General features: G+C 39.7%; 1 protein-coding gene across 1 annotated transcript in view; it reads right to left on the reverse strand.

Annotated features, from left to right (window-relative positions):
* Positions 1 to 22,726, reverse strand: part of TOP1 (DNA topoisomerase I) — an 80,808-nt gene that overhangs the window by 30,349 nt on the left and 27,733 nt on the right. Inside the window, exons 3-8 of the mRNA XM_019749059.2 lie at positions 21,805 to 21,907; positions 10,687 to 10,810; positions 9,488 to 9,543; positions 7,025 to 7,120; positions 5,946 to 6,021; positions 2,579 to 2,691 (exon numbers count right to left, since the gene is read on the reverse strand). Coding sequence (XP_019604618.1) covers positions 2,579 to 2,691; positions 5,946 to 6,021; positions 7,025 to 7,120; positions 9,488 to 9,543; positions 10,687 to 10,810; positions 21,805 to 21,907 — 568 coding nt within the window. The remainder of the gene's footprint in view (positions 1 to 2,578; positions 2,692 to 5,945; positions 6,022 to 7,024; positions 7,121 to 9,487; positions 9,544 to 10,686; positions 10,811 to 21,804; positions 21,908 to 22,726) is intronic.

Consider the following 22,726-nt stretch of genomic DNA (forward strand, 5'->3'; position numbering starts at 1 on the left):
GGCAGGATGAACAAGTCCAGAGACTCTTTTTTGGGGGAAAGGGGGAGAGAGCAAAAGATCTGCATGTCTGCCAAGCTGGTAAAAGTGTGTAATTCTTTTAGTGGGATAGCAAGAGGAACAGTAAAAATGAGAGTGAGAAACTACCATTTAAGTTCCCTGACTAGGCCATCAGTGGCAGTCACAACTGGAACACTGACTTCCGAGTATTATAGGCAGCCAATAGTGACAGAAGGAAAGGACAAGCTCTGTTAAGAGGCCAATCATTCCTGTTCTCTACCTCTAAAGACTTACAGTGTACCATCAAGCATTGTGCTTAAGACCACATAAAATTTAAGTCAGCCTTGAGAAAAGCATGCATTGGAGGCTGTAGCAAAGACTGCTTACCCCCAACCCAACCATCTTCCGTTAAAGACTTACCAGGCCCACTTAAACCACAAGAATAAAAACGAAAGGTCACAGTCCCTCAGAATTGATGTGTGGCAATACCAACAATGATTTCAACCACAGAAGCAAAATTAGGCTGTTAGACCCTTCCAGGGTACCTAATTCCACACACACAAGGCTGGGCCAGGAAAAGAGCGTATCCACTTCAGGGCCCAATAAGAGCCAAGACTCCAAAGGAAGGAGGGGGAAGACAGCAGGGAGTTAGTGATGACGAGGAAATGAACGTGTTCATTCCACACTTACTGAGTTCCCACCACAGAACCCTGAGAGACGTAACCGACTGATGGAACTACTAACTCACCATTCTCACGACTCCCAATAACAACCCAGTTTACACAGTCATTTCATTTTATCTAAAAAGACCATTTTATTGAAAGTCATGAAAACCTTTCAATATTCTATCACTGAAAAACTTCGATTAGTTACAAAGAAAACATGAAATACAAATGAAGAACAAAAAAAAACAAAAAACAAAAATGTGTCTTGTTTTCTGACTCTGATCTCTAGAGAGGCCCAGGATTCCTTTGCTCTGTGATTTTCCTTTCCTTTGACCTCATGTATGTTCACACCAACAATGCCATTTACAGCTGTACAGGGCATTTCCGCCACGCAGCTCTGCTCCTTTCAGCTACCTCCCTGGTCACTGATCTTTCCCCTTCCCTCAGAGGTACTAGGGAGATTATTTTTCTAAATTATAAAAGCCACAGAGTAAATGCATACAAGTGGGTCTGGAACTCTACACACCAAAACTGCGAGTAATGGTTACTTCAAAGCTGGACAGAAAATATGGGAATGGAAGAGAGAGGAAAGGGTACTGTAATTTTTTTCTAGCTCCTATATATCTGACCATTTGAATTTTTCCAACCCAAATACAAATCATTGGTATTATTGGCGTAGTAGTTATTAATAAAAAATAAAGTTTAAAGTAACGTCAGTATTAAAAAATACATGTTTATTTCAAAATTCTGAACACCAAAATTTATTAACTGGAATACAAAATTTTCCATCTAAACACACTTCTCAAAAGTAACCTGCTATTGCTAAATTGTCCTCAATTAGATTGCCTGAATCTTCATTCCCATAGCGATGGAAAATGCCCGTTTTCTCATTTTCACAACCCTAGATATATTAATACTTATTGATCTTTCCCAGTCTGAGAGACATTACACAAATAGATGTATCATTTATTATTTTTCTTTGTGTCTTTGTTATTTGTGAGGTTGACCATATTTTAAGATGTTTACTAATCATTTATTTTCTTTAATGAATTGCGTTTTTCTCACTTTTCTATTAGACTGCTCCTTTCATATTTGTTTTAAAAGACCTTTTTTCAAATTAGTAGGACTCTTAGCCCTTTGTACTGCAAATATTTTCCCTTAAGATTTTTTTTTTAATGGCACAAGTTTGTTTGCCATATAAAAAACTTTAACTTTGATGTACCACATTTATAAATCTTTTCCTCATGGCCCTGGTTATGTAGTTTGCGTCAAAGAGTATTCACTATTCTACAATTATAAAACTATTCACCTAGGTTTTCTTGTGGAGATTTTTTTTTAAACAAACAAGCAGTATTTCCAACATTATGGATTGAATAATCCACCTTATTTAAAATAATCCCTATCATTTTAAATGCAATGCTCTTCATATACTGAATTCCCATATATACATAGGTCTACTTTTCTAGTTCATTCTGTTCTACTCTGTTGCTCCAAAAATAAGACCTAGCCAGACAATCAGCTCTAATGCATCTTTTGGAGCAAAAATTAATATACAATCTGGTATATTATATTATATATATTATATAAGACCCGGCCTTATATTATAGTAAAATAAGACCGGGTCTTATATTAATTTTTTGCTCCAAAAGACACATTAGAGCTGATTGTCGGCTAGGTCTTATTTTTGGGGAAATATGGTATATGCTGGGGCCTAGTATTGGGATCCAACAGGTTAAGAGCTAGTTAATGCTTTCACTAGGACCTGGAAAACTTCAGAATATTATTCTAGAGAGATTCTTTTAAGTACCTCCCTCCTCGCCCAAAGATCAAGTTATGAATTTTAAGAACGCAACACTATTGCTGAATCAGGTTGTGGAATCAAAGAGCTGACATTTTAACCCAGTGCTGGATGTTACCATTTCCACTTCTGCTCCTCTTCTTTCTTCGGCTTCTTTTTCTTGCTGTCTGGATCAGGAACTTTTTTATCTTTATCTTTATCTTTATTCTTGGGTTTTTTCAATTTACCATCCTACAAAGAAACATGGTGAGAAAGCACTTAAATAAGGACCAATAGCATTTCCAGAAGTAGGTTTGGGGGGCCGTTAGGAAGAAAAACTGGAATCATAGAACATTACAACTGGAGACGATCCTAGGTCCAAGCCTCTCTGTCTGACAGATGAATAATAAACTAACTAGTACTTTTCTCTAGAGCATTATTTCCCAAAACTCCCTGACAAATGATTACTTGAGAAAGTAACTAAAAACACTCATTCTGCAGAGGAAGAGCCTGGGAAACTGTATTTTATTAGCTTCAGATGAGTGTGGGAAAGCACTGCTATAGAGTGTCACCTCAGTGTACTACCCTCACTGATTTTTAAATCTACTCATCTTTAAACCTCTTCTAATACCATCAAATAATGAGTATATGAGTATTAGATATTTAACATACAATTTGAAAGGAAATTCCTGATTGAGTCTAGCAAGGAACACTTTCTATCACTGCTGTTTGTATGCGAACAAGTCACCCACGAGGCAGTAAACCAAGTATTTGGTGGGAGTTCCTAAAATGATTACTGATTCTTATGGTGGCATTTCTTTATGGCTCTTCTTTGAACTGGGACCCTAGATGAGCTGTCACAGTGGCACAGAAAAAGAGCATCAAACATAAACAAGTGCAATTCACCAATACAGGAGATAAATCTCGAAACATACACACACCCAGGCAAAAACATGCTATTCAACAATTGAGGGTTCCACTCAAGAGAATCAAAACTCTTTTGAAGAATATTTCCCTTTGTACTAACTATTCAGGATAATTAAAGTCTTTATTCAACAAGTTTCATATAGCTATGAAAGGTGGTTTTGAGTTATCTTAGAATCAATTACAGAATGGCAGAACTTGAAAGAACTTTATAGACAGTTTGGTTTGACCTCTTCCAGTTACAATCCAGGAAACTCTGAAACAAAGGTTCTGTCACTTCCTCAAGTCATATAGCTGATACTGCCATGATGAAAACCCAAGTTTACCAGAAAAATAACAGAATGTGACTCATGAGAATGACTGGAACAAACATTTTAGGACTACATGATAGGATGGCAATCAAGATAAGCTTAAGGTCTTTAAGCAAATGATCTTTGGGGTAAAAGAAAGAGGAAAGACTATAATCCCACATATATTAATATTTAGCAATAGGAATGGAGAATATAAATGTGTAAATATGTTTGGGAGGAGAAACTACTGGAAGATCACATTAATTCAGATAATGTTTACTATTTAGGCTAAAACATACCACAGGAAAGGGAAACGTTTTTCAGTTAAGATATTCTCTGAACAGCTTCTGAACAGGCATGCAGATGGTCCCATCAGGAAACTACTGGCTACACTGTATGTTTTCAAGCTTTAAAATGGGATAATCAGTCACTGAGAGACTTCGGAACAATTCCCAGAAATGAAAAACACCACAGCCAGCCAGTGAGGTTTAATGACCAACCCTGCCATCTGGGGTCCCTGCCATAATAAGACTGTATTAATTCAGTCTTTACGCCTGAATTTTTTTTCTCCCCTGTAGAGAAAGGGGTTGCTAAACAGAATAATAAAAAAAAAAGGGGGCGGGGGAGTCAACTGTTCTTTTTCCCAAATGGCTTAATAGTTATAACTAACCTCTTCCAAACTCTGAGAAAGGTATTATAGCATAAACGCAACAGAAGCATGAAGGCGATATAGAAAGCATGGAGAGCTAAAGTTTCACATTCTTTACTGACTAGTCTACTGATGACCTACATGAAAGTGGAGTGACTGATGACCATAATCACTATACAACACTTCACTCCCAATCCTTTCAGTTGGCTCTCCCTAACTTGAACTTCTGCCAAGAGTAGACTAGTTGTCAGAAAAACTACAATTCTCTAAATCCAGGACCTACTCATGTCTCTTATGGCTCACCCACTCATTAATATTCTTAATATGAACTCATTCAAGGCCCTTCCCCCTTGTTGTGGAATTAAAGCATCAGCAAAGTCCGCAGCAGCCAGGGAAGTACGGCAGCTATTGTGCTGGCCCTGGAATCACACTGATGGGCTCAAACCCCAGCTCCACCACTTAGTAGCTGTGTGACCTTGGGCAAATGATATGATCTCTCTATAGTTCAGTTTCTGCATCTGTACAGTGGCGATAATAGTAGCAATATTTACCCCTAAGGGTTGTTCTAAGGATTCAATAAAATGATACATATACAGTGTGAAGAATAGTGTCTGGCACACAGTAAGCACCTATTACATTTAATTTTAATTATTAGTAGTATTCTTACCACTACAATAGCCTGCCTACACCCTTAAGACTGTCTTTACTGCTGATATTTCAAGCAATCGTCTTTACACTGTGACTCCATTGTGCCCAAGACAGTGGCTAAACCTGAATTGCAGCATTAGCATAACAGCTAAAATTCAATCAACCCCTTCCCTTAGGAGAATGCACAAGATTAAGACCCCTGTGAATTTCGGGCATGTTTTTCTTGAATTACTTGCTAGGAACTCTTTAGTATAAGAAGTACACAGCATCAAAAGGAGGTATCGTATTTTTGTATTTTAAGTCTGCCGCAAACATCAAATAGAGCTCTTTGGAAAGTACTTGAATTGAACTGAGATTTTAAGGAAGGTTATAAACCAGGAGAAGAAAAACAGGAGGAAGAGCATGTGAGTTCCAGACAAGGAACAACATGTGCTACAGAACATTCTAATGCACAAAAGAATCTGTGGAAAAGAAACACAGGAGGTCAGTGTGGCTGGAACAAAGTAAATGAGAGAAGAGGCACAAGATGAAGAGACACACGCGATGCAGGCACCAGAGTGGGAGGAATTGCGGCAAAGAGCTAGGATTTCATCCTATGTCCAAGGAGCACCGATTAAAGGACGTTAAATGGGAATGGTTACCCAAAGTGGGTGATGAGCAAGCTTTGTTAGATATGAGAGGGCACTAAAAACATTCTTAGGGAAAACTCTTCTGGATTGTAAGCCAAGTATGACTTCTTGTTAACACTTGCTCTGTATGTATGAAGACGACGTGGTTTCTCTAAGAACATCAGTTGGCAACACAGCTATGGGTAGACACCGAGGAAGGTAAGAGAGATCTTAAAACTAACAGTGCCACAGCCACTGTACACAGGTAAGTTCTTCCTCTACAACAGACCAATCAAATTCCCTAAACCCATTTGCTTCACAAGTTGTTTTATAGAAAACTCCCTATTCCAAACTCAAGCCCCAAAGGGCCTAAGTCTCTTTACTAACCTCTTCTTCCTCTAGTTTTCGTTTCTTCTCTTTCTTGATATCTTCCGTTTTAATTTTCTTAGGTTTATAATCAGCACTAGAAAGGGAACATGAACATGCAGTTAACACATCTGTAACTCAGTAGTTCTCACCAACAGGACTAGGACCTCCAAACTCCTCTTGGAGGCCTCCCAGGCAGACGTGGCTGCTGCTTCTTCTTGGCTGGGTATTCTACAGTCAAGAACAGGAATGGAGAAAGCAAAGAAGGCCAGACAAAGGCCCAATCGTTATCACCCTACATAGACCAAAACAAACAACTTTACACTGCACCTAGGCCTGGAAGGGAAGTGGAATGGAGGGATATATATGTAAACGACACCAGTAGAAGACAGAAATCTGGGAAGCTACAGTGCAACAATAGTTACCACAAAGTAGTAACTGGCTCAAAAGGGGAGGGAAGGAATTCTGTATGAATTCTGAATGAATACAAATGCGTTCACTACGTATTTCCCTCCTCTCTTCCCACCCCCTTTCTACCATAAATCTGTTGTGGATTCCTTGAGCATAAGCTATACAAGATTGAAAATAATGAACAGAATTTAACCTTCTGACTGAATCTGAGAAAGAGGTACATATAAGCCTCAAATAACTGTTTTAATTAAGAGCAATTTTACTACTTCTATACACCGAAACTTCACTTAGAATGTACTGACGAGACACAGATCCTAGGAGAAATTGCTTTAACAGTGAAAACTTATCTGTGGTAAGTGATGATAAACTTAGAACTTAAATAACTGAACTATTCTTCATGAATCTGTATTATTTGAAATTCCTACAATAAATATGCATTACCTTTTTAATACGAAAAATGTAGATATGTATTTCCATTTAAGCCTCAGGTACCCTACTTATTTGCTTAGCAAACCCTACGTCTCATAATTCACAGAGAAATCAGTCGCCCAGTCCATTAAATCATAAACTCCAAATGAGTAAAAGTCAATTAATGCAGTTTTTCCATGTATTGTAGAAGCATACATCACATTTAATTTTTAAACAACTCCTTTTTGTTTTCAAAAATTAAAGTAATAAGAAATACTCACTCATCCTCATCTCGAGGTCTCTTTAATGGCTTTATATCCTCTTTAGGAGAAGCAAAATAGCCATCATCTTCAGGTTCATCTTTAATTCGCGGCGGACTAGAGAAACAAATTGTTAATGAGTGTTGGAATGTCTGCCTTAAGTAATCCAAAGTCAGGATAAATTATCTCACTGAGAAGCGGTGAGCAGAAAGATAACAACATACCTCTGTACGTATTACAAAGGTTTCCCGTGAGCACTTTCTCTCCCTCGTTCTCACCACAGCCCTGGGAAGCAGACAGCACTGCCCTCATTTCACAGATGAACAGGCACGTGAAGGCTCGGAGTCAGGACTCCTTATTCAAAGTCAGTATTGTTTCCCATTATATCTGAGCTGCCTTTGCCAACATGACCCAAACCACACAGGAACAAACTTCAATTGTCTCCTCCCCTCACATGAGGGATATACTATGTATCTGACCCCACCAATGATCTGAACTGATTATTCTAATGCTCCAAAAGATAACATATAGTTTTTACAAGGAAAATACTTTAAAGTTCTAAGGGAAAATAACCTTAGTTACATGGGAAAATAACCAAGCTGACAATAAAGTAAAAGAAGGGCATGTGCTAACTGAGAGGCTGAGGACAAACTGAATTTATTCTACGTCAAATCTATCCATTGTTCAATTTCCTCCTTAGGTTTACTTTATACACAGAAGAGTGCCTTGCCCTATTTTTATTAAGATTTTGCCTTCTGAATATAAAAAGATGATTCTGTTAGACAACTACCTTGAGCCAAAAAAGAGGAAAGAACAAGTGAAAAACCATGGGACCAGCCATCACCACAGGCGTGGGAATGTGCCCCGGCGTGGCACATCCCATCAGAACCTCACTGCTTACAGCAAGAAGCACTTACAGAGCTAATTAACTCAGTACAGGGAATGGCCCCCGAAGCTTCCCATCTCTAAGGGGTCCCAAGGATAAACTCCCAGACTCGGTTGCAAAGGAGTCCCGGACAGTCACAGGATGTCGAATGTAGATAATGCCATCTCCTCAAGCACACTGGATCCCCTTCCTTGTGACAGAATTCGAATCCTTAGAGAAATCAGCTTTCCTTCCATCTTTCTGCACAGTCCCCAAATGCTGGCCTCTAAAGCTGTGTCCCTCACTGGAGACATGACTGACACAGACTCAAGGGTCCAAAATCTCCAAAAGCTTAGCACCAGAAAGAAACACTGCCATTTACTCAGCTAATTAAGTAAATGCTAGCTCTTAGTACTGTCGCAGGTAAAGTTTAAAATGTGGGAAGGGTTACTAGGCCTGAAATTGTTCTAACAGTGTACCAGAAAACAGGGTCCCATCCAGAGAAGCATCTAGATTCTCTGCAGAGTCTAGCAAAGTGAAGACAGAAAGTCTGAAACTGAACCCAGGACTACACCAAGTCCAAAGAGTCTATTAATATCTTAGTATTAGTTTAATGTAAGTCGCAGGCAGTCTCTTGGCAGAAAACAGCCTCCCTGTGCTCAGTCACTTTATCTTAGAAATCAGAATGCCTAAGTAGCTAATGCGTCTTGAATTTTATTATTCTGCATTCCTAGAACAGTTACAAAATACGCCTGAAGAGGGCGCCTGCTTCTCCTAGTCTAAGGGACCCAGAGACATGGCACAATTTTCAAAACTGTTCTCAAACGAAACTGAAAGTTCAAAGTTTCAAGGAAGCAAACTCTCAAAACACTTTGTCCTAGTCAGTAATGCAAACACTCCCAACAACTCCTTGTAAATCCATTCTCTCATTTGGTGGAGGCGAATGAAAATATACATAAATTTCTGGTTGTTGAAACCAGAGGGGACCTTCGGGCTTATTTTAGGGAGTTGAGACTGATGAGGAAAACAGAATCATAATGGCAAAAATAGCGCAGGTAAAGCGACCTCTAGATTGTGCACATTTTCATCTCCTTCTAGCAGAGATAACATATTCCTACTCAAATCTGCACCTATCCCTAAAATATAGGTCATCTATTTACAAGCCTCAGAATATTACTAAGGAGAAATTCAGAGTACAGGGTTTTTTAGGAAACTCCATAATTACTGCTGATGAGTATGGAGCTGCTTTTTGGGATGATGAAAATATTCTGCTTTTAGTGCAATAATGGGGGGGCGTTGTATAATCTTGTGAAATATACTAGAAACCAATAAACCGTACACTTTAGAAGGGTGAAATTTGTGATATGTAAATTACACCTCAATTTTTAAGAACTTCTCGTTGACCTTCTCTATTCAAAATAACTTCTGGAAAATGTGCTGGTCGGCCTCTCTGAATGTCACTCTAGAGATGCTCAGGTTGGCTCAGACCAAGTCCTCTCACAGCTGACTGCCTTGGGAACCTGGAGGTGGCAGCTCAGTGAGGTTTCAATAAGCTGAGGCGACAACACGACACGGGCAGCCGGCCCACTGGGCACCAGAGAGAGGCCGAGGGGTCTTACCTAGAGAAACCATTCTCCTTCTCCTTCTTTATTTTTGCATCCCCGGAGGCTCTAACCTGAAAGGTAAAACAACAGTAACTGGTGAGAGCCTGGAAACGAGCACCTTGGAAGAAGCCTCTCTTATTTGAGAATATTTGGCTTCAACTCTTGGGACACCTTGATCACAGGCTGACTCTTCTTGAACAGGTGAACCGAAGGTCTTCATATTTCTCTAAGACTCATTTTTTACAATTCTTGAGGATGAACTGTCCAATTCACTGAGAAATGTTTCCCTTCAAAATAACAGCTTTTTACCTTTAAATTATGGCAGGGCCCCCTCCCTCAGCAAATATACTCCACCTCTCAAGGATTTGCCCTTGGCAGTGCAGAGACGGAATAACAAAACTAAAAGAAATAGTCTATTTTCTTGCCTTCTCTCATTTAGGCAAAGTATATTCACATTCCCCTCCCTCAACTTCCCATTTTCTCGATCTGTCAGACACTCCAGGTCTTTCAAAAATCTTCTCACACACACACACACACACACACACACACACACACACACACACACACAGAGTATCTCTGGAAGAAAACAAAAAATAGTGTATAATGCTACCTCTAAAAGGGAAAGATAGAGGCCAGTGAGTCGGGGATAACGGGGAGATGTATTTTTTTCACTGTATTCTCTATGTATATGTCTGAATTACCAAGTATCAATGTTAGTTTTTAAAAAACTAAAATAATTTTTAAAAAGTCTCTGCACAGCACTACTCATTCGCAGCCAGGTGAGCTGCGCCATTCTGAGGCGGCTTGTACTGGTTATGCTGGAATCAAACTCCAGAAAAGGCACCAGCGTCACCAAATTTTCACTCAAGAACCTTCATTCAACAGAGGACCAACATAGCATTCAGCCTTCTCCACCCAAAATAATTCATAAAAGAAAACTGACATTTCCAGAAACCCTACATCCTCAATTTGTCCGTTTTTCATATAAAGTAAGATAATGCTATGGATACATTTGGTACTGTAAATACAGTGGGAAAGAACCTTGGTTTTCATAATTTAAAACTGGTCGGCTCCAAAGTCTCCTGACAGAGAACTTTCCAAAGACCACAGGGTCTTACTATGCAATGAAGGTACTTTCATTACTTGCTTTAAAAGGTAAATAGAATGAAAAGTACACCCCACATATCTTCCTTCCCCACAGGAAAGTTCTGTACCTTCTCCTCCTTTCGCTTTTCCTTGTCTCTGTCTTTATGTTTATCTTTATGTTTTTCTGAACTTCCATCTTTATGTTTGGTTTTCTCCTTCTCTTTGTGTTTCTTTTCAGAATCTTTATGTTCACTGTGAAAAACAAGACACAAAGGGTTAGCCGAGTAGGGACCACAAGGGTTCATTTCACAAGATCAACTCACAAGACACCCTAAGATAACACGAACCATGGAAACTTACAACGCTTTAGATCAACAGTCCTGACAGAGGTTCAAGTAGAGGCTTTTGGCTACACCAGACTTTGTTTATCTTGTTTGATGTTTTTTTATTTTTTTGAAGGAGCAAAGGAACCAAATAGAGAAATATAATCATTCTAAACAAACCGGGACATTTTTTTAAAGTGACTAAGAATATAAAGCAAACCCCACTCTATTTCTACAATATTCTACCAGCAAAAAAACTATAATGAAAGCTCCAATTTGAGCATTCACATCTGATGTGAAGGGGGTAAAAACAATTCACCAAAAATGTAATTTGGTGGCTCTGTGCCAGACTTGAGACACATCATACATGTAGCCAAGCCGGGACTCTGTCTGTGTAGTGAGGGTAGATGTTTCCTGCTCGCTAGCTACTTCTAAATGAGGCTTATAATTCCTGCTTGGTCCTTTCCTCACAGTAAGAAAATACCTATCTAAAAGCAAAGGCATGTCCTGTGCTAAATGTTTAAAAGTCTTGCTTTTAAAGGGGTTTGTGGACATACTGGTAGCATTAAAATGGCATTGCCCCCCTGCAAAACAAAATATGACATTACAAAGCCAACAGCCATTGAAATGTTCATACCCTGAGATCCAGCTACTGGAAATTTCTCTTTGGGAAACAGTATTACATAAAGATATTCATTTTTATTTTTCCCGTAACAAGAAGCAAACAAAATGAACAAACTACCACCAAGAAACTAGATACAACTTTAGTGAGTAACAAGAGGAAGACACTGTAAAACGTGTATGAAATTAGGTAGCTAATATGCTATAATTTATGAGCCTACAAATATACCTGGAAAATGTTAATGACACAAATGCAAAAAGGAGCAGTCTTCCCTGGTATGCGAGGCGGACTAGTTCCAGGACAAACCACCCGCTCCCTGTGCAGGTACCAAATCCACAGATGCTCAAGTCCCTTCTATAAAATGTTGTAGAACAATGCATAGACACGTGAAATGACTGCAACTATTAAAAACATGCATGTGGACAAGGACTAAAAGGGCAGCGAGCAAAAATCACACGCTCGTCTTCTTCAGTGCCCCGGACAGACGGTCTAGGACCCTTGCTCACGTCACTAACCAGTATATTCCACAAGTTAACAAAAGGGCGCTGGAAATCAAGTGCTAGGAATCGGGGGTCCCCCCAGATGCAGAACAGCTGACGGCAACCCCAGCTGACAGGGACAGTCAGGCCACCAGGCAGCATCGGCCATGGTCTGCATTTCCCATCTGTCACATTTAACACCTTCAGCCCAGAAAACATCGGTTTTACCAGCGATGAGCTCATTAGGCTACACCCACCGGATGAAGTTTGTCCTAAAGAGATCGGGCCAGCATAACTGGCTGCATCAAAGGTCAGAAAGGGACAAACAAACGATGGCAGCCAGTTAGGTGAGAGCCACAGAACCCGGATCACGTGCATCGGTACACAAAAGGGGCTCCAACTCAAGCTGGGAGTTTGGGTACTAAATAAGCAGACATTCTATGAAATCTAGCCAGGAGGGCAGGTCCAGGAGGGGGACCTAGCAGAAGAAGCAGGACTAGAGATTAGGGAAGATCTAGGAACTGCCACAGACTGGGGGGGGGGGACGGACGTTCACTTTACCTTGTTTATATATGCTTCCTCTATGTTGCTCTCATTAGGCTATTCAGATGTGCCACACATTGAAATAACAAGTTTCTACATGAGCAAACTTTTCTTTTTAACTCATATGGGCTGAGCCTAGCTCCAGTGTGCTTGGAGGCACATGGTGACCTATTGCTATGCTTTTTATTCTCAGCACTGTTTATGATGCCACTCTACTCAATGTGCTCGCATAATGCTTTTACCAAAATACAATGTTTTATCAAAAACTGTATTCTTTACTTTGTACAAAAGTGGCTCCCAATTGCATTAACACTCCAGCTTTCCTCGTAGAATGATGGGGGAAACAGCTAAGTTGCTGAGATTGTAACTGATCCTTCAGGAGTTTATACACACGAGATCACAGGCACATGGTTTTGACATTACCTGCAAAATGTACGGTAACATCACCATTCATTACACAAGCAGTGTAGTGTTAGTGGTTTTTTTTCCCCCCCAAACATTCACTATAAGAGAAATTAATGGTCATCTATACAAGCTTTGCCTACAAGCAAAAAATTCGGAACAATTACAGCCATAATATTGATGGATAAATATACCTCTCCCCGCAAAGTAAGTAAAAAACAAAATCCCTAATATCCGAGGAAGCATTATGCGTGGTGTTTTCATATACATTATTTCATTCAATCCTTACAACGCTCCTGGTGAGGTAGGTTTTATTATCCCTTTAGACTGATTTAGAAACAGAGGAGCCAGTGCTTCAGTCTCATTCAAAGTTACATGTTAGAAAGAAGCCAAGTTAAGAGTTAAAGTCAGCATTTCCACCTCCAAGTTCAGAGCACCTCCAACTAAATCAATACCATTACATTTCCATGAAATTGATACCTAGCACTTAAAGTAGACTGGTGTTAGCGCAAATGCAGAGCCAGTCTGAGATTTGATATTAAGGTCAAAACTTTATTTTACCATCAAGCAGAAACTTTCTAGAACAGAGATCTTATATTTCTGAAATGTTAAAACCTTTGGGATAGCTGCTCCTCATTCTGTCTTCCCACAAACTATAAATGGGTGACTCGGGAATCTAAGTTTAGAAACACTCTATCTTCCTTTATGTTCCAACTTCCCCCATTCTCTCTCTCAATGAAAGCAATTCTTAGAACATTAATCTGTTTCACCACAAAACTGGCTTTCTGGCCTTTTGGCAATCACAGTGCAGGTACATGTAAATGTACGTATACCCTCCAGTCTTCAGCTTTGCTATTCATTATCCCTCCAAACAGAGATCAGGGAAAAGAAGTCAACTAATGACCAGGCAATGAGACAGTACCCAGGCCACCCTAGGAAAGTATGTGTGGGGGGCGAGGGGGGAGTCAAACATACTTCCGCTGCTGGCTAACCAGAGGGAAATCTATTCAGGAAATCCAAAGTTCCTGCTACAGTAGTAACCCCTTTGTGGGTCATAGTTAATCAGAAAGAGCAGAATGCGATGGAACTACCAACTTGGCTTTTCCAAAGGACACTCTCTCCCAACTGTTGAGATGTTAGGAGAGCAGGTCTGGATTTTATGCTAAGTGAACTCAGATGATTCAGGGTTAAGGACATCTTTTGGTACAAGGCATTCCACTGGGAACTGTTAGAACTTCGGGTCCACCGCGCCCTCTTAGGCCTCTGTACACAAGGCTGACCACATCCTACCTATTTGTCAGGTGCTGTTCCTGCCCAGGCCTCCAGAAATAAGGGCAGAGAACGGGGAGTCTTACCCCTCCCTCCATAACCCCCACAGGGCCAGTAGTGCTGGCAGAGAGCAAGCCCCAGTGCCAGTCTTTCCTCGGAATCTACCTAGAGTAAGTAGCAAACGCACCTGCGGGACAAGTCCTGTGATACAGACGCATGTCTAAGGCTGTGCATGCAAATTAGGAGGATTTAGCCAGAGGTAGAAAATGGAGCCCGTGGGCTCATCATCATTCAGGATTTCCTAACATGTACCTCTTTTTCCAAAATATTCAAAACTAGCTTGACTTTTATGGTGGCTTAAAGAGCAGCAACACCTTTTCCACCAACAGAGAGAGGACGGAAATTCTGACCAGTGCAGAACGGGAGTTTGTGTGCTGACTGCCTGTTTTAAGAGATGTTACTCTTATGTTTATACTGATTCTACTACTTTTCCACATACAACAGACACAGTAGGTCAAAGTCACAAAAAAGGCTTTCAACACAACTGAAGGTCACCATGCTGGCCAGATTGGAGGCTGCAGAACAGACAATTGAGGTACTGAAGAACCTTCAGTGGGGCTGGACTAAATAAAAATATAAACTGAAAGAAAGTCTTAAAACTGACCATAGTAAGGAATAAAAAAGTGTGAAGAACAAGTACATTTTAAGAATCAGTTTAGTCTGGGATACACTGAAGGCCAAACTACAGACACGAGCTAGCATTCCAGACCCTCTTAATGGTCACACTTCGGGGTGAAATATGAATGTCACCAGAAACTCTGAGAGAGAAAACACCCAATTACTGGCTATGAACAGATGCCCACTGCTGGGGCTCAGGGCTCGTGCCTGCCCAGGGGTAAGATCCACCACAACTGCAGAGTCTGGACAAGCAGAAGTCAATGCCAAAGAGAACAAATGGAAAGATTCAAAGCCACCTTTCCAGAGTGTTCATGCCTATCTTATAATTCAATTAGCTAAATTCCACTAAGGAAAAAAGTAACCTACACTATTTTTAAAGCAAAGATGGTGAAACCTTTGGTCTGTGACTCTGGTTGGAGCTGAGAAGACAACAGAGAAGCCTGACCGGGGTTCCTCTAAGGCATTTAGGCAGAAAGATGGGAGAAAGGGTGAGAGCAGGGAAATGCCAGGAAGGGAATATATTTCCTTCTGCCCAGGGAATGCATTTGGTGCTTCTTTAGGGAAAAAACAAAACAAAAAAACATGTCTGATATTCTGGGATGCTAGATTGTTAGCTATGGGAAACTATTTAAATCTCGTAAAGAAAACAAAAAAACAGTCTGTCCTCTATCACCAACAAAAGCATTTAACAGATACTTGAATACCACTAAGCACCTGGCACTCTTCTAAGCACTTTAATCTCTATAACAAAACTGAGATAAGTACTAGTATCTCCATTTTACAGATGTGGAAACTGAGACAGGTGAAATAACTCACCCAAGGAAACACATCTAATGAGAGATAAATAGGATTTAAACTCAGGCAGTCTGGCTCCAGAATCATGCACTAGACCACTGTTACACTTCCCAAACAAAGCAAAAATAAATGATAATCACTGCTAGGGGTCGAACGAGTGTCTTTATCTTCTGAAAAAAGGACTTAGCCACTAATGGCGAAGGGCACGAGCTCATCCCAGCTATCTGCCCACTCCTCGAGGCAGCAGACCCCTGCAGGGTGCAGTCAACAGAACCATAAGGGATTCCTATGGGAGAGCAGAGAGAGCTTCAAAGCTGAAGAAGGAGGAAAGCCATAGCCCCTTTAAGGGAAGCAGACAAAGCTTAAATGTTTGTTAAATAGAAAAATTCTAGGTAAATTCAAAAATTGCCTCTGGGAAAAGAATGCAGGAGCCAGTTTCTCAATGGCTCTCAGAAATAAAGACTTCTTAGTATTTATCACTTCATGCTCAAAATTACAAGAATTATCAGAACTTTTGAGTTGAATGGAATCTCAGAAATGATTTAATCCTTTGTTTGCAGACCAGAGAGGATAAAGGGATGTGCCCAGAGATACCAAAGCCAATACATATTCTGAACTCCCATTCCTCCCCTCATCTAAGTTCCTTATCTCTATTAATAGGGTAAACCACCACCCAGTTATCTAAGCTAAGGAGCTCTTTTTCTTAGACCACTCACACCATTTGTGGTTAAATTATGTATCTCCCTTTCTCAACTATTTTCAAAGGCTTCTTGCTCCTTTCAGAATTAAGTCCCAACTTTTTTTTTTTTAATGTCCCAACTTCTTGAAATAGCTCTTAATAGTTTTGCCGCAAGCCACTTTTTTTGGCCTCATTTTCTATGATCCCATCGTCTGTCAATCCAGACATCTACCTAACGGGGTCCTTCCCAGAGCAAAGTACATTACACAGTGTTTCCATGTTTTGTTTATGCTTTTCTCATAGCCTGAAATGCCCCTTTCTAGCCATCACCTTCCTTTGTCATGATCTTAACCATCTTCCAGTGGCTAGCTCAAATGCTATTTCCACCACGAAATCTTTCAAAAAATGGTTACAGTTCATTATAATAGGGCTAGGTATAATTGAAAAACTAGGGCTCCAAATCAGCTGTTATAAGTAACTACTAAATTAGATTCAACTACCAACATTGACAGCTCTCCTTTCTCTGAATGACACTCAGGTGTATGGTGATCACCATCACCATCACCACTATCATCTCACTGGTTTGGTATGTGACAGCTTCCAACTGAATTCTCCCCCAACAAACTTAAAAGCTTGACCAGGCCATTGTTGCTGTCAACACTTGAACAAAATGGAAAATGAGACCCAGAAGTTAAACGGCTTGGATTAGGACACACAGGTAATAAACGTAGGGCACACAGCTAGTGAATGATAGAACCTGGCCTCTCGATTTCTATTTCAGTGTGCTTTTCACTACGTCATAGTGATTCCCACGTGAATGGGGATAGATTCCTCATTTCTAAACTATCCAGCCTTCTCTACCTACCTACGTTAATTGTCCATTTCCCCTAGACAGGTTGATGTGTAGATAAATGCAACACTTTAGCAAACAGCTTATAAAAAAAGGAGTAAACATATCTTTTAAGGTTGATTACGTTCAGAAAAATTTCCCCTAATCTGAGAACTGGTTGTTTAACTCCTGTGTATTTTCCTAAAACCCCACATTCTCTCGATTCTAATTCAGGTAGAATTTGCAGCTGAAGGGAAAGCAGAAACCAAAAGCATCCTTCTCAGATATTTCTCACACTGACTGTATAGATTAGCACTGCCAACATGGCTGGAAAAGCACTTTCCTTCCTATTTCACAGCAGTGCTTTTCTGTCATCCCTAGTTTTCCACAAATTTGTCACTCTAGCCTGAGTGCCAGGTTTAAAATTGGCGAGAGATGCAGAGTCAAAAACTAGCAGGAGGAATCTTGTTTTTTACATGTGATAGTCCTTTATTTTCTAAAATCAATTGGATGCCGCCCTCCAATTGGATTGAATAATGTTGTTTATAGAAGAGGTCTAGTATTAAAGATAATTTATAGCTAAGAATGAAACCTTTTAAGAGAAATATCTGGTGAGATCCTATAAGCTTGGTGATTCCTTAGCATCTAATAAGAGTATTCCTTTTGTTTCTTGAGAGGAGATATATATATTTAAAGGGCCTAAAGTGCTAAATATTAATGCTAACAGAAAGAAGCAGTGTCAGACATAAATAGAAGAAATTATTTTTATTTGACTTTTGTTTAAACTCTTCCTGTGATGTTACAGGTCAAACAGGACAGAGTCACCGACTGGGTTTTCATAGGGTCACACGCTAATGAGATTAACACTTCCAGTGCCAAAAACTTTAGGAATCTGAGGCCCAAAGAGAACTGACGAGTCAGTGCCTGAAATGATTCGCTATTTTAAAACTTGGGCCTCCTATCACACGCATATGAGAAAGATGCTTCTATTTAAACACGGAGTTTAGATTCGCCACACAACTAATCTTCCTTAAGGAGGGATATATTTTTATTTTTTACTGGAAGGAATCATGTAGTGGGAGAAAAACATACTAGGACTCAGAAGTGCTGGTTTCTCATCCTTGCTCTGCTTCCATGTTGCCTTGTGACTGAGCATTTCACCTCCGACTCTTGTCCAAGCAAAGAGATAAGGTAGCATGATCTTTAATACCCTCTCTCTTATTTTGCACCTTGAGTGAGAACAATGAAGGACTGAGCATAAGAGATGGGATCCCGAGAAGTGGGTCTACATCCCATTGTCTCTCAGCTGAAAAGCTGGTTTCCCACCCTCTGACACTCCATGTGTGCAGTACGTGTTACTATGCAGGAGAAAGATGCCTCCTGGATTTGGGTCCTAAGTGTAGCTTACCGAGAAATGACTGATGCTAATACCTAGCAGAGAAGGAAGGAATATAGAAACACTTTACTGTTAGCAAGGTGTTGGAGTAAAGTGAAGCATTTTCAAACAGAACATGCTAAATATTAATTATTCTGGGCTTCAGAGATGATTAAACTATCAAGGTTTCCTTAATTTATTACTGAAGAAAAAATAAAGAAACCCAAAACTCCTAGAAAGATCAGAAGTCACTTAGAAAAAGAACATGGTGTACAGGATTTTACTGGACTTTGTTGAAAAGAGGCAGGGTGTCAGCAGAGGTCAAACAGGAAGTCCTTGAAGCGCGTACAACGCATCATCTGCTTAAACTGTCTTAAACTTACTCACATGTGAATGAGAGATCCAGGGCTAGATGTAGTCATGTACGAACTGAAACTGAGGCCGGGTTTTTCCAATGCCTCTTGGCAAACAGACTATCATTAAGTATTTTGATTAGAAATGAAGAAAATATTAAACGGTACGAAATTGCATAGAACAAATGCTTGAATTTGCCTGTGCTGTAATTCTGGAAAACCATGCTTTGATGGATGTATAAAATATCATCTCCCACATTTGCAGAGCAGTTCACCGCTAAAGAGCTTTTATGCTTACTGACTCCCGTGGATACCCTCTGAAGCATGGATTAATATAAAGAAACTGAGGAAGATGAGAAAGCTGAGTTAAGAACGGTTCCTTAACCTAGCCAAGATCACCTGAGACCGAGGTCTAGGCTTTCTCCTAAACACAGTGATTAAGCCACTGTGGACTTTTCCAAAGGAATGACACCAAAATCACATCCTTTATTTTTAAAAAGGAGATTCTGGTAAAACGGCAGGGCCCAACTTAGGTCCCAAAGCCTTCATGCCACTTCTACCTAATCTTTTCTCCCACAACTGTAAATTATGGTTAGTGAAATAAATGTACCAGAGAAGAAGGGATCAATTTTTAAAAGCTTATGTTTTCTATATAAACCTCTATCTTTTAAAAGTCTTTTTGGACAGATTTCTGGTAACATAAAAATGAGCCTTTCTTCATCTGATCTATAAGCATTTTCCTCAGATGATGAAGTTCTTCATGGTCAAAGATTATCTCATTTGTTGTCACTTCACGTCAACTAGCAAAGCATAAACATGGCAGGCAGGATAAAAATACTTGTTTGACATGATCCAGCAATTCTTCTAAGTATATACTCAAAAGAATTGAGATCAGGGACTCTAACAGATACTTGTACACCCGCATTCACAGATTTATTCACAATAGCCAAAAGGTGAAAACCCCCCAAATATCCATCAACAGATGAAGGGTATAGACATACAATGGAATATTGTTCAGCCATAAAAAGAAATATAAATCTGATATGCAACAGTATGAACCTTGAAATCATTATGCTAAAGGGAAATAAGTGAGACACAAAAAGGACAATATTTTATGATTCCATTTATATGAGATACCTAAAACAGGCAAATTCAGAGACAGAAAGTAGAACAGAAGTTGCCAAGGATGGGGCGAGGACAGAACGAGGAGGTATTGTGCAGCGGGCTGAGAGATTATGTGGGATGATGACAAAAGTCCTGAAGATGGAGACTGGTGATGGCTGCATAACACTGTGAATGTATTAATGCCGCTTCAAAATGGCTAACTTTGTGTGTTATGTGTATTTCACCACAAACACAAAAAACTTGTTTGAAAAATCGATGACCAAAGGGAATTATCCCGTAGAATAAACACTGCGATTATGTGAAAAGAGAAGATGGTAACTGTTATATCCAGAGGTCATCCACTCACTGACTCAATAAACATGTACTAAGTGCCACCTACTATCTATACTAAGCCTTGAGGGTGTAAAATGAATACAACAGACCCTAATGCTGCTCTCAGACCTTAAGAGTCTAGTGGGGCATACGGAAAAGTAAAGAGACAATTATATCACCAACACTACGTGCTAATTACTATGATAGGGAAATATTCAAGGTGCCAGAGAGCACACAGAAGTGACACTTAGTATGAGGGATGGACAGAAAGCATACCTGGAAGAAGCAAAGTCTAAGCTGCAACTAAAAGAAGGATACTACTAAGAGGGCAACAGAGTATTCCAGAACCAGTAACAGCATGTTTTAAGGCCTAGAGATACTAGAAAACATGCTGTGTTTGAGGAACTGAAAAGAACTCCAGCAAGACTGGATATAGAATGTGAGAGAAGGGTAAATGGCAACAGAAGTGGCAGAGGAAGACAGCCAAAGACTGTTACAAAATCACTATGTGCATTAATTAGAAGATAAAAACGGTGGCCAGAAAGGTGGAAGAGGATGGAGGCATTAAAGCCAAGGGAAGTCGGTTTTAAGGAGGCGGGCTGGCCCGAGAATATGCTGTATCTTGGCAAATGTTCCATGTGTTTCTGCTGTTGAGTGGAATATTCTATAAATGTCAGTTAAATCAAGTTGATTGACAATATTCAAGTATTCTGTATCCTTAATTGATTTTCTCTCTGCTTATACTATACTGTCAATTGAGAACACAGTAAAATCTGACTATGATTATGAATTGTCTATTTCTCTTTGCAGTTCTATAAGTTTTTACTTCATGTACTTTGAGGATCTATTAGTGTATAAACATTTATAACGCCTATATGTCCTCCTGATTAATTAGTCCCTTTTATCATTATGAAATGAACTTCTTTATTCTTGGCAACATTCTTTGCTCTCAGATCTACTTTGGTAGCTACTAATATGGGTTGGACAACTATAAACAGGAGAAGATGCATGTGAATTGAGACTGGATTCAACTACTGAGGTTAAATTCATTAGAGTAATAAAAACAGAAACTCGATGATCAAGTGGTAGGAAATGAGTGAGTGATGGAGGAAAAAAGACCACAGGTGTGGCAGATGATTCGTTAAGAAATATTCCCACTAGAGAAAATGCCATCGCGTATCACAATGAATCCATAGCTCACTTAAAAATTCTATTTTTAATGAAGTGTATATTGAAAGAAAATTCACCCTACTTGCTTCATACACCCTGATCTGAACAATGGCATCCCCAGTAAGGCCTGAATTATCAAGGTCATCATCTTAGCAACTCCAGAAGCAAATACGGTCTCTGCTTCCTTTGCTATCCAGCTATTTACCTGCGACTCAAGTTAAGGCCTCTTCTAGGTGACCCCAGCCACAGCCAGCCCGCTGCTGAATGAAGGACTTGCTGGTTCCACCCTTACCTGTTGCTATGTTTGGACTTTTCTCGGTCCTTCTCCTTGTCCTTCTTGTGCTCTTTGTGCCGGTGTTCCCGATCTTTGTGTTTATCTTTATGTTTATGAGAATCTGCAACCATAAGAGATGAGTCAGTTAAGGGCAATCGTAGGCTGTCTCCTGCCCGCCTCCCTGACGAGCTGGTGGAGACGTACAATGACAGGATTCAAGTGGCGTGACAGCCATAAGAGCACATTCCATTGGAAGGAAATACTTCACAGAACAGCCCAGACAAGGCATCCCATTACCCTGCCTCTAAAACTAAGAGGTGTTACAAATGTGCGTGTGTGTGTGGGGGGGGGCAGTGCATCTCTTCACGTGTTTATTGGCCTCTCATGTATCTTCTTTGGTGAAGTATCTCTTCAAATAAATATTTGTTTGTCTTCTTATTACTGAGTTGTAAGAGTTCTTTATACATTCTGGATTACAAATTTTTTGTTATTATGTGTGTGTGTGTGTGTGTGTGTATGTGTGTATACTGAATACTTAATTTTTCCCTAGGAGTTTTATAAAGGTAAGGGACAGGATACATTTTTAAATCTATAAAGATATCCAGTTATTCTATCACCATTTTTTGAAAACACAGCTCTTTCCCTATTGAATTGCCTCGACTTCTGCACTGAAAATGAGGTGACCTTATAATCGCAGGTCTATTTCTGAACTCTATTCTATCCTTACACAAACAGACACTATCTTGACTACTACGTATAGCTTCACAGTAAGGTTTTCTTTTTCATAGTAAGTTTTGAAATCAGCTTTATTCTGATTTCAAAAAGTAGCTTTATTCTTTTTTCAAAAAGTTTTGGCTATTCTACATCTTCTGTAATTCCATACAAGTTTGAGATTCAGTTTGTCAATTTCTTAAAAACAAAAAAGTAAAAGTTTGTGTTT

This window comes from Rhinolophus sinicus, chromosome 13 (assembly GCF_057876585.1).
Source record: "Rhinolophus sinicus isolate RSI-liver-muscle chromosome 13, RSI-T2T, whole genome shotgun sequence".
Classification (NCBI taxonomy): Eukaryota; Metazoa; Chordata; class Mammalia; order Chiroptera; family Rhinolophidae; genus Rhinolophus; species Rhinolophus sinicus.